Source organism: Thermobia domestica, chromosome 12 (genome assembly GCF_964235325.1).
Source record: "Thermobia domestica chromosome 12, izTheDome1.hap1.1, whole genome shotgun sequence".
NCBI lineage: Eukaryota > Metazoa > Arthropoda > Insecta > Zygentoma > Lepismatidae > Thermobia > Thermobia domestica.
The window spans coordinates 201,636,761-201,654,867 of NC_137465.1; the positions used below are offsets into that span (position 1 = coordinate 201,636,761).

The 18,107-nt window shown below is 36.9% G+C and overlaps 2 protein-coding genes across 2 annotated transcripts in view; one reads left to right on the plus strand and one right to left on the minus strand.

Annotated features, from left to right (window-relative positions):
- Window positions 1-18,107, minus strand: part of LOC145666933 (retinol dehydrogenase 12-like) — a 325,956-nt gene that overhangs the window by 256,184 nt on the left and 51,665 nt on the right. The window lies entirely within an intron of this gene.
- The window catches only part of LOC145666934 (retinol dehydrogenase 11-like), a 149,087-nt gene continuing 138,047 nt past the window's right edge, over window positions 7,068-18,107 (plus strand). Inside the window, exon 1 of the mRNA XM_081734539.1 lies at window positions 7,068-7,150. Within this exon, the coding sequence (XP_081590665.1) occupies window positions 7,089-7,150 (62 nt within the window). The 5' untranslated portion in view covers window positions 7,068-7,088. The remainder of the gene's footprint in view (window positions 7,151-18,107) is intronic.

The window sequence follows — 18,107 nt, forward strand, 5'->3', positions numbered from 1 at the left end:
AGAATGCTAATAGTATTAGGTTTTAAGAAATTTCGTCGAAATACTAAATTGCACGCACTCGCCAAAGTGATAGTCTCCAGGAAAGGATTGACGTGAGTTTCTTATTCAAAAGTGGTTATGAAAGATATACAAGCCAATCGAAGTACGTTGACGTCCTGGACACAATAGTTCACCAATTCTTCTTGGAAAATAAACGTATCGTTCTGGTGTTCGTTGTACCATGTCATGAATTTTTCTCGTTCATCCACTTTCATTTCATCTGCACCATAATAATGGATGTCCGGTAATTTTCCCACATACGTTTGATTTGCAGCAGTATTAAAAAAGTGTGGAAAATATCCCTTGGTCGCTGGTAAATGAAATGCCTTGGATAATTTACTTAAAGCCATTGGCATGAAATTTAAGGAGTCAATAAACGATAAGTGATTCACTTTCATGCTTAAAATTTTTGCTCCGTTCAAGATCAAGGTAGGTTTCAATTCATGTTCTTCCACTAAAGATTTAAGAATAAAATGACCATCATATCCCTTACAGTTATGTGCCAAAGATACAATAAGTTTGATGTTGGGTCGTGGTTGACGTAAATATGCAAGAAAGGCATTGATCGGATCATCTTGAAAAATATGTTCTCGCTGTCCACAAACTTCACACGGATGATGTATATCTTCATCTTGAACACAGTTGTAACATACTTGTTGGGCCACCAGTAAATTGGGCTTATGAATGAACGTGTCTTCATCGAAGAAAGTATCCTGTGTGGCTTCGATATCATAGAAGACAATCATAGCCTTCTTGGCATGTAACACTGATGGAACTCCAGGTTTTAATTGGGTCGTATCAGGCTTCATGTAGCATTGGTGAGTAGACGTAACGTGTTTACGACACACATTACAAAAATAATCTGTACAATCATGTTTTCTTTCCCCTGTACGGACAAACGAATAAATGCGTAGACATTTGGCACACTGTTTTACCATCTTGCATATTGGTTGGCCTTTATGATATGGTACAGTCAGATGATTTGTATAGCATGTTTCACCATAAAATTCACGATTGCATTCTAGGCACTGCTTCTCCGTATTGGTCTTACTGCATGGCGGTTTTTGCAAACATTTCTCACACATGGCCGAACAATTCTTAACGTGTCTATTAAGATGATCATATTTTTTTGTGGCATGCAGCACAGTAATAGTTGGTAGAAAAAACGGCCGTTAATGACGTGATGATGTCATAATGAGAATTGATGCACATTAAATTGATTGGAATCTTGTCTTCGCCACCCGGTCCTTCATACAGAATATCTTCTCCTGAAAAACTGGTGTATACGGTAAGTTTATAATTTGTCAAGTAACGTTGCAATTGTCGCAATTCTTCCACGGATCCCCCATGATCTAAATTCACTGAGGATCTGGACAAAAGTTCATGTACGTCTGGAATAACAACACACTTGCGCTGTTTGCGATATTGATCGTAAACTTTTTTATTTGTATCTTTATATTTCTTTAGGCCAATAGCAATCACAATCGCATAAGCCAAGCATTTCTTGTCGGTGTTTTTTACTCGTAAAATGCCTTTCTTGCACTTTAATAATTCGTCGTTTGATAAAAGACCTCGACGCACCAATCCAAATCCACGGGGCACATCCACATGATGAAAATGTACAATGAACGGTTCGTTCATGAGAAAACTATCGTTACTTTGAAGTATGCGATCAAAGGAAGCCCATAAAGTCTCCAGTGTCAAATTACTTGCACGCCGAAAAGATAAATAAAACGGTTTGTTCTTCTCATCATGAGATAAAATCGATAATCCAACCATCGATAATTCCTCGACGTTTTCCAATAAGTAATCCAACATCTGTTGAAAAGAGGCCTGAACCCATTCAACAATATCGGTGCCACTGGTCGGAGCATTAATTTGAATTTCCAGCATTCGTCCTTCGAGATTAAAACGCCGATAATGTCTATTGATTTCTCGCAAGACAGTAAAGCCAGAAGTAGCCATATTCAAATAGGAAAAAGGTAAGGTAAGCAAAAAGGAATAGGCAAAGATAACAAATATCTAAAACGAAAAGAGAAAAAAAAGCACGAATTAAAATTGAATTCAGAGATCACTACGTTATCAAAATGACTACACGATCAATCCTAAAAGAATTATCATATCTCAAATAGTTTTACTGTTAAAATTTTTATTGTCGTCATACTGGAAATCAAACCCGAGACCAACATGTAACTGACCTAACTTTCTGTAGTGATAAAAAGAATGAATGAAATTGTTTTTTAAGCGTGCTAAGAGAATCATTGTAGTAAGCATTTTTTTCCTCTGACACTGAACTTTAAACGTATGACGAACATGAAACGAAAAACAAAATCTCATGCGCTTGCTTTTTTCAAGCTAAGGCAAGAAAGACTCGAATTCGATTCTCGGCGGGAGATCAGATCCCACATTAAACTGTAGGTCCACGTCTCACGTTGTAGGGAACAAATTCGTGCGTAGTTTCTTTGTTTACGTTAATGGTAACTTTCAGAAACTGAGCTAAGTGGTTAGCGTTACGCACCTCTGGCCCGGGTTCAACACCCAGTATGCACTCAGATTCAACATTAAGCTGTATTCCTAGACCCACTACTGAAGGGACGCTAAAACCAAAATCAACAAATTTCTCGTGCTTACTTCTAATGTGTGGGATGTGGCCCGGTTCAACACCCAGTATGCGCTCAAATTCAACATTAAGCTGTACTCCTAGCCTCACTACTGAAGGGACGCTAAACCAAAATCAATAAATTTCTTGTGCTTACTTCTAATGTGTGGGATTCCCGGTCAAGTAAGTGAGGGTTATTCTTCCATTTGCTAAATATTTCATGCTAAAATAAAAACAGTGATAACAATGTTAACCTCATGCAAAAGCACTCCATTGATATTAAGAAAACGCGGTTGATACTTACCTCAAATTCAAGGAACGGAGCAAAGTCACGCTGTCACTAGAGGTACACCTTCGTTCATTCACGATCTTCGTGAAAGTAGGACTTGAAAATGAAATTAAGAATTTTATTTAGATCTAAAACGTGTTCAACTATAAAGTGACAACACTATCAGCCAATCAGAAATGAGGAAATGAATCAATGACATCACGGAGACCCAATGAAAACACAGCTTTCATCATGTATCATGAGCCGAAACGTGATGTAAGAAACAATCTGATTGGTTGTGACATTATTCACGTTTTTCTCCTTACACATCAATCGTTACGACATCTAGTATCGCAATTTTGATCATGACATCATACCGTTGACTCGTTAGTTTCTTACGACATTCAAATTATACATCTAAAATGTGATTCAGTTTTCTTAAACTTGATTGAAAAAATGTAACGCTCATCGATATGTTACGAAACTGTCTTTGACATAAATGTAAAGTTGAGCTTTAAAAGTCCGTCAGCTGAGAAAAAATGCTGATGTAGTATAAGCAGATTCTGCAATTTCACAATAACAAACTTCTATGCTTAACAACGAGCAGAAATGTGTAGTAATGTAACATAATCTGTCCATGTTCTTTTCATACGTGAAATTGCTCGCACTGAAGTTGGCATGGTGGCTCAGCGTTTTTTTTTTCTGATGTGTGAGGTCTCTGCTTCAATCCGCAAGCAAGTAAGTTTATGATGTTTTCTCATTTCTCATCATCGTTTCAAGTGGGACGTTAAATTTTTCTAACACTAGCACCAAGAATCAAACTCCGGACCATTGCATAGTAATCAACACACGTGTACGGTCGCTTAGCGCTTGTCTCTACTGTATGAGGTCCCTGCTTCAATCCTCAGTCAAGTAAGTTCATGTTTCGTCCTATCATTTCTCACCGTTTTCGCGGGGACGTTAAATTCAACATTTCCAAGAATCAAACTCGGGACGATTCCAAGGTATCCATGTTCACCCCTAAAGCGGAACAAAAATGCCCCCTAAAAGAGAACGAGGTGGACCACTGTATCCATGTTCACCCCTAAAGCGGAACAAAATGGCCCTCTAAAAGGGAACGAGGTGGACCACCCAAATTTGTAGTAATATATATTAGGGTCCAGTACTATGATACCAAATGTTTAAATTTGGCAATTTCTAAAACTTAAGGGGCGGGCCAAGGTACCATTCCCTGGGGTGCACATATGTACTTATGTTTCATAATAGGGAATGGACTCCTATACATGGCCATATAACCATATAAGGTAATAGGATCTCATCCAAGGAAAATAAATTAGGTCAAAACCAAACACGTGGTACAACGTATTGCTTACGTTTATATTTTGGCAATTTTATACCCCTAAAAGGGAACGAGGTAAACCACCCAAATTTATAGTGATCTATATTAGGGTTTTATACTATTATACCAAATGTTTAAATTGGACGATTTCCAAAATTTAAGGGGTGGGCCAAGGTACTCCTCCCAAATTTTTAAAGGGGTGCACAAATATACCCATGTCTTATGAAAGGTAATTGACCCTGTATATGCACATATATCCATATAGGGTAATAACACCTCATCCAAGAGGATAAATTAGGTCAAAAAACCCCCCGAAATTTGAATTTTTGGCAATTTTTTACCCATGAAAGGGAACGACATAGACACCCAATACTAGTAGAGGTACATACTGTGGTCCTAGGCTACCATACCAAATTTTTAGATTTGGCAATTTCCAAAATTTAAGGGGCGGGCCAAGGTACCATTCCCTGGGGTGCACAAATGTACTTATGTCTTACAATAGGAAATAAACACCTGTATACATCCATATAACTATATAAGGTAATAGGACCTCATCCAAGGGAATAAAATGAGCCAAAAACCAAACATGTGGTTGTACTAAAATTTGGCAATTTTGTACCCCTAAAAGGGAACGAAGTGGACCACCCAAATTTATAGTAATACATACTAGGGTTCTATACTATTGTACCAAAATGTTTAAATTGGGCAATTTCCAAAATTAAAGGGGTGGGCCAAAATACACCTCCCAAAAATTTAAAGGGGTGCACCAATATACCCATGTCTTATGAAAGGTAATGAACCCCTGTATATGCTCATATAACCATATATGATAATAATACCCCATCAAAGGGGATAAATTAGGTCAAAAACCTCCGAAATTTAAATTTTTGGCAATTTTTTACCCATGAAAGGAAACGACATAGACCCCCAATACTAATAGAGGTACATACTATGGTCCTAGGCTACCACACCAAATTTTTAGATTTGGCAATTTCCAAAATTTAAGGGGGGGTTCCTATGTACCCCTGCCAAATTCTAGAGGGGGTGGTCCTAAGTACCCCTAGGTCATTGACCCGGGCCAGGGACCATGGGTCCTGGGGGTGGTCCTATGTACACCTGCCAAATTTTTAGGGGGTGGGCCATGGTACCCCTAGGTCATTGACCCCGGCCAGAGACCATGGGTCCTGAGGCAGGGACCCAGGGGCCAAAAAGTGTCCTAAAGTCAGGCCCATACTACTGCAACGCGAGCAGACACCTGTGTCTTTGCTGTTTCGTCTGAAGAGGGAGTCATTTCTATACAGGGTGTTGATATGTGATGAGAAATAGGTCCTGGCGTCGTCATCATTGGTTATCATCCTATGAACCGGTTTCAAAACAGCCGAAAGCGGTTCCAAACGGAACCTCTTGATATTAAACGGATTTTTTTAACTCCTTAATTTATTTGCTTATCTTCGACTTCTTTTTTTCTTTTTCGTTTTTCTTTCTTTTTTTTTCTGAAAAAACAAACAAGTTCATCACGGAAGGATTATATCGCGTTAGGGGAAAGGTGAATGATTAAGCAATGACATTTCCAAGAATTATGTATTTTGTGATAATTTTCAGTAGGTTTCTCATAGTCGTTCTAAAAGTATCTGATATTCAGTGGCGGATCCAGTCCGAGGCCTAGCCTCACAGTTTTTTCAACGACAAAAGAATTGAAGCTATTACTTATATATATGTTAAAAGTTTACAGTAAACGTTGCCATTTATTCTTTATTGGAAAATTTTTGAAACATTAAATATAGTTCCAATTACAGTTTTCAGTTTTTCTAACGTGTAAAACGATACTTGAGGTCCACAATATCAACGTCCAATATAGCCATAATATCCTTCAGGAGAGACTTAAGTTGAAAACTTCTGCAGTGCCCATAAAAAATTATAAATTCATGATATACCTGCTATAGTGTGGGTCTGGCTGCCACTCCCCCCAGTTTTTACCTTCTAGGTCCGCTAATGTTGATATTCGGTCGGTTTACCGTTTTTTTTTTTTTTTAATGAACTTGCAATTACTCTGATTCTAAAAGAGTACCAAATTTTGAAATAAGCAGGAGTGAGGTACAATGGTCGTTGCTATATTGTGATTCTTTTATATATACACAGGGTGTTTCAAAACTACACCGACAACGTTTGGGAGTTAGTTCCTGACACCAAGATAAGACAAAAAGTACAGAGCAAACTGGGTGCGCAAATGCTTTCTTTCGGAGTTATAGAGTGCCGAAAATATGAAATAATGAACTTTAAAAGTCCATAGCTTCAAAATTATGGGACCTACCGTATTGGGGTCGAGACTACACTTAAGAGCTAATTTGTGCCCTATAAAAAAAAATGTTTCAGAATCCTGAATAAAGTCTTGACCCGACTACGGTAGGTCTCATAATATTGCAGCTATGGACCTTTGAAGTTCATTTTTTTTATGTTTTCGGCAGCCTATAACTAAGAAAGGAAGCATTTGAGCCCCCACGTTGGTCTGTACTTTTCATCTTATCTTGGTGTCAGGTATCACCTCCTAAACGTTGTTGGTGTTGTTTGGAAACACCCTATATATGCATTGTATAACAACAAATGTCCCCTTCACTGGCCATCTCTAAAAATAATCTTAGCTACGTTACTGCAAGTGAGGATGCTAGTCTTGGAGATGAACTTGCATTGTAATAAATAAAAGCAAAAGTCTGAAACACTGTCATTTCTTTCACTTTCATTGACAACAGAGTGCTGTGCTTTGTTGTTTTGCTTTCACTTTTCAAGAGCGAAAGAAAGCATCTTTCCTTCTGGCTGTATGAAGAACGGTCGCTGTTCCACTTCCCATGGAGGAGGAAGTTCTTGCTGCTTTCTTCACTCCACTGGACGTATCGTATGGCGTAATGAAGTAAGTAATTTATTTGTTCTCACGTAATAAACAGTTAAGATTTTTACATACACAGGAAACGAATATTCAGATTGTATCTACACAAGCACAGGAATACCTTTAAAAAATCATTGTTAATCGTTTTGAGTAGATTTTAACGATCCTTTCAGCAGCGAGGTTATGCGAGACGTGGACCTAGTGATTAACGTGGAATCTGAACCACATGAGCTCCAGTCGGGAATCGAACCTGGGTCTTCCACGTCAAAAGAGCGTGCGCTAACCGCTTAGCCACGAAGGAGCTCGCATTGTTAATCGAGCAACACAATGAAGCGGGTCCCTTGCTTCGCGTAATCCTTCTTTGCGAAGTCTTAGGGGCTCGGATTTATTATCTAAAGGCCTAGCCCCAGGCTTAACGGTGTTGGGTGACCCTCTACGGACAAAAAACTGATACAAGTCATTACGAAAATATGAATAAAGCAGAAAGAAACAGAAAGATCATATAACTAAAGATAAGTTCGTCAATAATAATAATAATAAACAAGAAAACTTTTGGCCAATTGGCGCGTTACTGGAATCCAGGTTGCGGCATGCTTGCACGCTTCCCAATCAAGCCGAATGCAAGCTTGCCGTCTTCCAATGCAAGCTTACAGCAAATGGTTTGCAAGTTGTCTTTGCTACTAAGGATAATAATAATAATAATAATAATAATAATAATAATAATAATAATAATAATAATAATAATAATAATAATAATGAGGAGAAGAAGAATGTACTTTTACGAGTTGTGTTACTAATTTGCTCGTAACTACATGCTTAGCATATGGGTTCGATTCTCGGTTGGACCTCATGAGGTTCGTATCGCATATTAAGTTGTAGAATCAACTCTCATACAGTATAACGTTCCACAATTATGCCCTTTAGAGACGATGATTAAAACAAGTGAATCATGATGGAAGAATTGGTGGAATGTTAATGTGGGAGGACCCAGAGAAAACCCACAGACACAATGTTGTGCACCACAAACTTACTTAGCCGGGGATCAAACCAGGGACCCCATTCACCAGAGGTAACAGCTCTACCACTGAGCCACCGTGCTTCCAAGAAGAAAGTAGAATCAATGTTAGCCAGTGGACGAAACAGAACGAGAAAGAAGGCTTTTTTTTTTTTTTTTGTTTTGTCATCTTGTCCCGGCTCTCTAATAATTCTTTCTTGTCCCGTCTCGATTTTGACAAAAGTTTTCTCGTTTCGTCTCGCTTTGGAAATGTGTACGTCACGAAAGATTCACGAAGAGTGTGATATAACAACATTTAAACCACGTTTAGTATTGGAGTATTTTATGTAATAAATGTTAGCCACAAGTCGTAAATTGCGTTTTCAAGTTCGAGACGAGGCGACAACCATCGTAATTCTCATTCTATTTTCGAGAAAGGAATGCAAACGAGAAATTTCTCGCATTTATTGGGCAAGTCTAGTTAATTCAAGTCTTACACTTCAAGCTATGTTTTAGTATTCAATCATTTATAGTGAAATAAATTATACAGGGTGGCCCAAAAGTAGGTATACAGTCCCATGGCGATCAGCACACTGTATATTATTATCAAACAAGTAGACCTAGTGTTTTTATTATTATTATTTGTTCTTAACATCTTGTATAAATTTAATAACATGATTGTGCGAACACAATTAAGAGAATTTATCAACGTTTAAAAATACGTGGGGCGACTAAAAAGTTCTCGGTCTACCCAATAAAGATTGTCAGTATCCCAAATGTTTATGGTTATTTTTCGGCATAGTCCCCTTTTAGGGCCACAGACTTTTTCCACCGGTGCTGCAAGGCCATAAATTCCTTCGGTTTCTTCCTGCATGTCAAGAAAGCTCTGCATCGCAGCCATGACGTCGTCTGATGAAAAGTAGATATCTGCTAGATGTTTTTATTATGGTTATGAAAAAGATGGAAGTCTGAGGGAACCAAATCGGGGGAATAAGTTGGATGTGAAACCAGCTCGAAGCCACAGGGCTTAATAGCAGACATTGGAATGGTGGATGTGTGTGAGGGTGCATTGCCCTGATGAAAGAGGATATGTTTTGTCAATATTCCTGGGCGATTCAATTTGATTGCACTCCTTAAACGCTTCAGTTGATTAGCATAATATGCTCTGTTCACTGTTTCGCCATTCTTGACGTACTAAGCCAGAATAATGCCCCGCGAATCAAAAAAAAAAAATGAGAGAGAGAGAGAGACCATCACCTTTCCAGCTGATGAGGTTGATTTGAACTTGTGGTGTGGTGGGGAGGAAGGGTGCTTCCACTTTTTAACAGTAGAATAGGAAGGGGCATCCTCCCCTAATGTTTTGCGCCATGTCATTGTCGATCTCCTGTATACTCATACCTTTTTTCAGCAGATACTGGATGACCGCAAGTTTCCTCGCTTCATCCATTTTTTTAAAAATGTGGTCACGTTGGCAATTTCAATCTACAATATCTGAAACAAACAAACAGATGTTAACGTGAAATTTAGTATGTAAGCCAGCAAGAATACATATTATTAGTTGCTAGAAGGATATTTGCTAGAAGGTAGGCCGAGAACGTATCCTAGTCCTGGGTAGGCCGAGAATTTTTCAGTCATCCCACGTATATAAGTCATTACACAATATATTCAAATAATAAATATTGTTTAAATGTTGTTACATCACACTCTGAGTGGATCTCTCGTGAATTGTGGAAGAATTCTGATAACTTGTGGATGAAATTAAGAAAATATCAGGCCATAAATTTTGTACGTAAATTTACAAAATCAGACGAGAAAAAAATTTTGAGGAAAACTCCCGAGAATCAATAGGAAACCAGAATTATACAAAAAATTTACGATACGATACGAGAAAATCTTATTTATCACCTCATCCACAATACTATCTGCATTTTTTTCTTTTGCTTAATAAGTTACATATTTTTAGATGTTGATAAATGCATTTCAGCATCTTCGTTCAATCATTTTATCTGTTTATACCATAAATGCCATCAGTGGCGTATTTAGAGGGGTGGCTTCCGGGCTTAAGCCTCCCCCCGAAATCTTACTTACTATAGTAAAGTATATGAAATATCTTGCAGAATTTTCACATTTTCCGGCAAAGCCCCCCCCCCGAAAGTTAGCAAAGCCCCTCCCGAAATAAAATCGTAAATACGCCACTGAATACCATGAACCATGCAACATTAAAACAGCGTTTGCGATCTAGTGTTGACTAAACTAGTGTTGGTCACGAGATTTTTTGAACTTTTTGTCTTGTCTCGAAAGCGAGACGAGAGTTGTATTTTTTCTTGTCTCGTCTCGGATTTAAAAACGTACTTCTCTCGTCGTTTAAAAAATTGGAAATAATGAAATGAAATGAAATCTTTGAGTTTTACGTCCCACGATTATGCCGGTTAGGCTAAAGGAGACGGTGATGAAGAGAGATGAATGAAATGGTGGAATGAAGAAAGTGGGAGGAAACGGGAGAACCCCGAGAAAACCCACGCACACGGTGTTTGTCCACCACAAAGTTCACTTGGCGGAGGCTGGGATTGAACCCGGAACCCCCAGCACCAGAGGTGAACGCTCTACCACTGAGCCACCGCGGCCCCTGGAAAAGATTGGAGTAAACAATAGGTAAGCAATAAAACAGTTTCCCAGTGAACTTCGTGGTAAACAAACACCATATGCGTGAGCTTTCTCGGGGTTTATCCATTTTCTCCCACTTTCATCATTCCACCATTATTATCCATCTCATCATCACTCTCTCCCTTAGCCTCTTGGCATAATAGTGGGACGTTAAACTAAAAAATATGTAATAAAACATCTTAAAATTAGTTCTATCAAAAATGAAGTTACTTTGTGAATACAAAGAGTTAGCTCTCATTGTAAAGTCAACAAGCTTGGAGAAACAACTAAAAAGTATTTTATATTAGCTGTACTATACTGAAGTACCTTGGATAATCTACTTGAATTAGTCTATGCACAAGGGGCTTCAGTCACTAAAACGGCGAAATTGAGTTAACAACGAATTGTTGTTCCTATTCACGACATCTGAGTTTCTTGCATAAAGGGCTTCAGTTTCATTGATCTAACATTTTATAAACCGATGGAAACTTTGATTAATCTACGCAGAATGAGCTTGAATCAATGACTGAACCCTTTCTGCATGGAGAATTATATTTGGTTTATATGATAATGACAACAGTATTCAATTAATGTAATTTTTATCGACAAAGAAAAGCCGTCCGTACACAAATTGCGCTATCCAAAAAGAGGATATGTCCGGGAAAACCTGGATGTGTGGTAGCACTAACATATGTATTATATTTCTAATGTTCTTAGGTTTCTAACCTAACTGTATCTCAACTGACTTACTTAACCTAAAAATAACTGCAGTTGTCTTGTTATAAAGAGAACTTTGGTTAAATCTTTGCTAGTCAAACCATTGATAGTCTAGTGACACACTCATTCAAAATGAGCAAAGATGAACAACAAAACACATTCCAGTAGCATACGCAGGAATTTATTTCGGGGAGGCCCAAAATCAATATGAGGGTATTTTATATTAAATTTCGGTTGGGGCAGGACCCGCAGGACCCACCCCCTGCGCACGTTCCTGATTGTCACTACCTGCAGCATTGCCACCAGTAGTCAATAAATATATGTATCTATGTTTCCATTTGGAGTTACGGAAACCTCAAGCCTCTTGTTGCATTATTTGATTCAGTTAAGACTTGCGCCATTAAAAGCTCTTGTTGCATTATTTGATTCAGTTAAGACTTGCGCCATTAAAAGCTCTTGTTGCATTATTTGATTCAGTTAAGACTTGCGCCATTAAAAGCTCTTGTTGCATTATTTGATTCAGTTAAGACTTGCGCCATTAAAAGCTCTTGTTGCATTATTTGATTCAGTTAAGACTTGCGCCATTAAAAGCTCTTGTTGCATTATTTGATTCAGTTAAGACTTGCGCATTTAAAAGCTCTTGTTGCATTATTTGATTCAGTTAAGATTTGCGCATTTAAAAGCTCTTGTTGCATTATTAGATTCAGTTAAGACTTGCGCATTTAAAAGCTCTTGTTGCATTATTTGATTCAGTTAAGATTTGCGCATTTAAAAGCTCTTGTTGCATTATTTGATTCAGTTAAGACTTGCGCCATTAAAAGCTCTTGTTGCATTTTTTGATTCAGTTAAGACTTGCGCCATTAAAAGCTCGTGTTGCATTATTTGATTCAGTTAAGACTTGCGCCATTAAAACTCTTGTTGCATTATTTGATTCAGTTAAGACTTGCGCCATTAAAAGCTCTTGTTGCATTATTTGATTCAGTTAAGACTTGCGCCATTAAAAGCTCTTGTTGCATGATTTGATTCAGTTAAGACTTGCGCCATTAAAAGCTTGTGTTGCATTATTTGATTCAGTTAAGACTTGCGCCATTAAAAGCTCTTGTTGCATTATTTGATTCAGTTAAGACTTGCGCCATTAAAAGCTCTTGTTACATTATTTGATTCAGTTAAGACTTGCACCATTAAAAGCTCTTGTTGCATTATTTGATTCAGTTAAGACTTGCGCCATTAAAAGCTCTTGTTGCATTATTTGATTCAGTTAAGACTTGCGCCATTAAAAGCTCTTGTTGCATTATTTTATTTAGTTAAGACTTGCGCCATTAAAAGTTCTTGTGGCATTATTTGATTCAGTTAAGACTTGCGCCATTAAAAGCTCTTGTTGCATTATTTGATTCAGTTAAGACTTGCGCCTTTAAAAGCTCTTGTTATATTATTTGATTCAGTTAAGACTTGCGGCATTACAATTAAAAGGCCAGTTCAGTAATGCACTGTTGTATAAAGTGAGGTCTATACGTTTCTCAGTTATACCTGGATTGATTATTTTATTTATAAACCTCCACACAAGTCACCATATTTGATTACGTTACAAATTTCAGGCGTGCTACGCTCATTTCCGAAAGTTTAGGTGCAACTTGGCTTTAATAAACCAATTTAGCTGAAAATTTTTGACACACATTATTATTGGTAATGCATTAATATTAGTGAACCTTTAAAAATTTAAAACATAATGATTAAATAATTTTAAAATTAATTCAACGAATATCGTCAAACATGTAACTTAATAAGAGCAATTGTACCTTTACTTCATTAAAGGCAGAGGCAGCGGTGGCTCAATCGTAGATCATTAACCTCTGATGCATGGGGTCCTTGGTTCGATCTAAGCTCGTGCCAAGTGAGCTTTTGTGGTGGACAAAAATTGTGTGCGTGGGTTATCTCGGGGATCTCCCGTTTCCTCTCACTTTCTTCATTTCACCATTTCAATCATTTCTCATCATCACCATCTTCTTTAACCAAGTCTGCATAATCGTGGGACGTAAAACTTAAAAGATTTGATTTCATTTAATTTTCGATTAAAGGCAAACGGCTGCTCCCCTGCACTATACTATTCGAAATGAAATGTTTCATCCGAATCAAATGTTCCTGCAACGTAGCCTTCGCATTTCATACGTGACTGATGTATTTCGGAAATGTCCAAGATACTAATCTTAGTCAACATTTCCTGAAGAAGACATTAATTATAGCCAGTAGGAGGGAAGGACAAATATGACGTGACGTGGAGTGCGGCATTGAAATGTTACAGATGAAGGAAACAATATTTGAAACATTAAACCAGTTATCAACTTTAAAAAAAAAAATCTATAAAACCTGTTTAATTGAAACAAGAAAAACACGTTTCAATCAAGGGTTTCATTAAAATTAATGAACACGACATCAGACCATTTAAAACAGCCAAAAACCTGGGAAAGACTTTGGACTAAAAACAAACAGTAAATGAACCAGTGATGTGCCGTAAACTATAATTTTACGTCTACGCGATTGTCTACTGTAATCTATACGTAATCTACATTACACCTTTTCCCGTGTAGACTATGTAGACAACCACTATCAAATGTAAGGAACAATTTCGTTGCTCGTTTGTTCATATTTCCTCATTCAGTTGTTTTGCTTCGGTGCAGCGAAAGATTAGGGAAACGACTAACATAAAAAGTAGAGGGAATTATCTAATCTGTATGTTTACTCTGCTCTGCACATACCCCTTCCTTAGATTTTCAAGCACTGCTTTTATAATGAAATTTACAAAACTAATTCTCACCTGTGGGCTTTCAGTCTTGAATATGCTGTATTTGCCAATTTTTTCTTGCATATTTTACAAAATGCATAATATTTTTCATTTTCCTTCATCAAGACGAAACTAAGTATTCGAAAGTTACTTTTCGCTGGTCTAGGCATTTTATTTTGTACGCAATTTCGCAAGGTAACGACAAAATAAAGTCCCTTTATTGTCCACGATGCCATATTAAATTACGTGTTGTTGACATATTCTACATAGTCTACGTTGTTTACATTGTCTACGCATAATTGACACGTAAACGTAAACTATCGTTTTTTACGCGTAGACGCACATCTCTGATTTAAACACACATCACGGGCAAGGAAGAAGCTACATGTATGAGAGCCACTGCGGCTCTATTCACTCTGTCCTGAAGCACATGTATGGATTCCAAAAATAAATGCTACCTTTGCAACATAACAATTAAATCATTACTTCTGTACGGACATGTTTTACTCAACACGAAAAATGTAGAGGATCGTGTAAGAGCCAACAGGTACTAGATTCGGAGAAGTTACAACACATATGACCTGGATAAAGATCAGTTACACAGACTGGCCAACCTTGGAAACCATAACAGACACGATTTCAACAAACTCAGTACAGCGAGGAAGTAAAAATAAAAAGCTTCTTTTTTTTCAGCATCATTTCCAGATTATTGCATAAATGCAAAAACTTCTTTAGCTTTTCAAGAACATATCCTTTCTCTTTCCCCTTTAAACATTTTTAAGAAAGCACTAAAAATAAAAATAAAATGAAGCAAAAAAGTAATAAAATAAATAAATAAATCTGAAATGTGTGGTACACTCATGTCCAAAATTATTGTTGCATATCTATAACTGTCTTCTTCTAAGAATATAAATAAATAATGATTTTGCAGGGTGTTTTTAATACTGATACTATGTGTATAATCGGGAAATATATATTTGTGATAAATTTCATAGGAAAAGAATTATAAATATGAAAATTAGAATGAGTAAAATAAAATGTTGCTAAATGGACAAGAAAATCTTATTTTCGTTTTATTGTTCTTATTTACTGCTCTTTTGACATGAAATTTGGCACATACATATCTTTGCCGAGTACACACATGCTAACATTATGAGAAATACCGGGACGAATTCGTTATCGAATTATATTCCTAGAACAACATATTTATAGACACGCGACAATAATTTTGGACATGAGTGTACATGACTTAAACTTCGAACCCTGTGCCCATTAAAAACTTTTACACATTTGCATCAACACCTAAATGACCTCTTGGCTAGAACTCTCCATCCAACAATGGCACATCTTCATTCACATTATTTACAAATTTTCTCTTTTCTCTTTTAACTTTTCGCCAATCCATTACCACAGACACGGCATGGTGGCTCGGCAGTAAAGCACTTACATTTGGTGCGCGGAGTCAATGGTTCAATCCTCAGTCAAGTAACTTTGTGGTGGACAACATTCTGTCTGTGTGTTTTCCAGGGGTACTCACTACATTTTCAGTTCACTAATTTTTTCACCATCATTCGCTTGCCTTAATCATCGATGCCTCAGCCTAAATGATAATCATTGGACGTTACACTGAAAGTTTCGCTTCCATTTAATTTTCACAGGCATAATATACTTTCAAGATAAAACAACATTAGGTCGGATGTCCGTTCATCTCTTTGAACAAATTAACTCTGACTCTCTTACTCAAGAGTTTGACAATAGTATTTCTCACTTTGAGTGGCGAAGCATATCAAAATATGTGAAAAGAGTACACTTACGGGGATGAGCAGCCTACAAGAGTTGATGCTGCCGTTCATGAAATGAAATCTTTACGTCCCACGATTATGCCTGCAGTGATGATGAAAAATTAATGAAATGGTGGAATGAAGAAAGTGGGAGGAAACGGAAGAACCCCGAGAAAACCCACACACCCGATATTTGTCCACCACGAAATTCACTTGTTGCGAGCTAGGATCTAACCAATTACCCCGTAAATTAGAGGTAAACACTCTACCACTGAACCATCGTGGCACTGCTGGAGTTTATTTGCTGAGCACTGAGTAGAGTTTTCTTTGTTATCTTGCTTCGTCACTTTTCTGTCAACATGGTCGCGGGTCTTTCTTTCTTTCTATCTTTCTTTTTTTTTTTTTTTTAAAAATAAAACAAAGATACGTGAAGTTCAAATGACGTCATTAATTATTCCAGTTCCTTTGATGACGTTTTGTGGCTTGAGGATTCGTGATTCAACCACAGAACTTGAAAATGACCTTACGTAATGATTTCGTGTTGAGAACCTAATCACAATCTATCATTCACGCTATTAATGAAACCTTGTAAACAAAAAGGTTTTTTTTGTTTTTTTTTTTTTTAATGTTATTTTTCTCATATTTTCGTATACATATATGACGTAGTTTTCAAGGGTACCGTCTATGTCTTGTCGGACAGGCAAAGGGCGGATGGTAAACAATACACTTAGTTTCCTTCTTATTTGATCCGGTTTTATTCTAAATTTTAAAACGGAGAGAAACAACCTTATAAGAGAGTAATTTTGTCAATCTTAACGCACAAGAGGTGAATGTCATAATAACAAATCATCAGAAATATAAAAGAACCGCTTCGCTGCTGTTAGGAAGTTCTTTAGTGTTTGTCTCGCAACCTGAGAATATCCTTGGTGTGATCAAATTCATATCTTCATGTAAGTAAACTACCTATTTCGTTGACATTGTATAAGATTGTTTACTATTATGACTCTAAGCTGTCTAATTGTTCTCTATATACTAACCACAATGGATTTAATATAAGTGTGGTTTAAATCACCTGGATAGAAGACCTTCAGTGAGTGTTCTGCGTTATTTAATCTCAATACATATAAGAAGTTCTGTCTAACTAACTCAGTTGTTTATCCAGGCATGTTAGGAGGAGAACATCTCCCCCCAAGTGGTATATCCCCCCAATTTTGAAGATATAATTGTAGTGTACAGGTATATATTTTTTCTTGTCACATTAAAATTTCGCGTATGGTCATACAATTTTTCCGTTTTCGAATATGCTTTCCATTTTTAGATCAAAAGATCCAATATATTTTAATCAAAAATTTCCTTCTACGCCTTAGGCCTATATTTGAAGAATTACATATTGTGTAGCCGAATCCAAACTATCACTTAATTCAGTGTGATGTACTTATTCCGCAAAAAAAATAAGAAAATTCGATTTAGGGGCTGTTCAAAAGTTTTGTGGCCCCTGATCCAAAAATGCACCAAAAGATCCAATATATTTCAATCAAAATTTTATTGTAAGCCTTATATATGGAAAACTACATACAGTGTAGCCAAATCCAAACTATCACTTAACTCAATATGATGTACTTATTCCGTAAAAATACAAAAGCTCGATTTAGGGTCAGTTCAAAAATTTTGTGACCCCTAATCCAAAAATTAATTATTGGCAAGATCGCAATTTTTCGATCATTCCTAAAAATCTTGTGCAAGCCTTTTATTAGTTACTTTTTCCATTTTTCTCAAAAATTATTTTTTTGTTTGATAATAATTGTATAATTTCTCAATTTCCCTTGTAATGCTAAGAAAATATTTTCTACAATGTCACCAAAATTTCCATATTTTCCGAGGGTTGAACGGTAAGCATTATGTACTGGCACGACGGAGAGACAGAAGATGATAAGTGTGTTGATATGCTGCTTTTACAATTTGGGACATGTAATACTTGGAGCATTTTATTTTTATATTAGAGTTGCTTGGTGTATGCGAAACTTAATACGTTACGGTGTGTTTAAAGACGAGGAACATACACGCAGC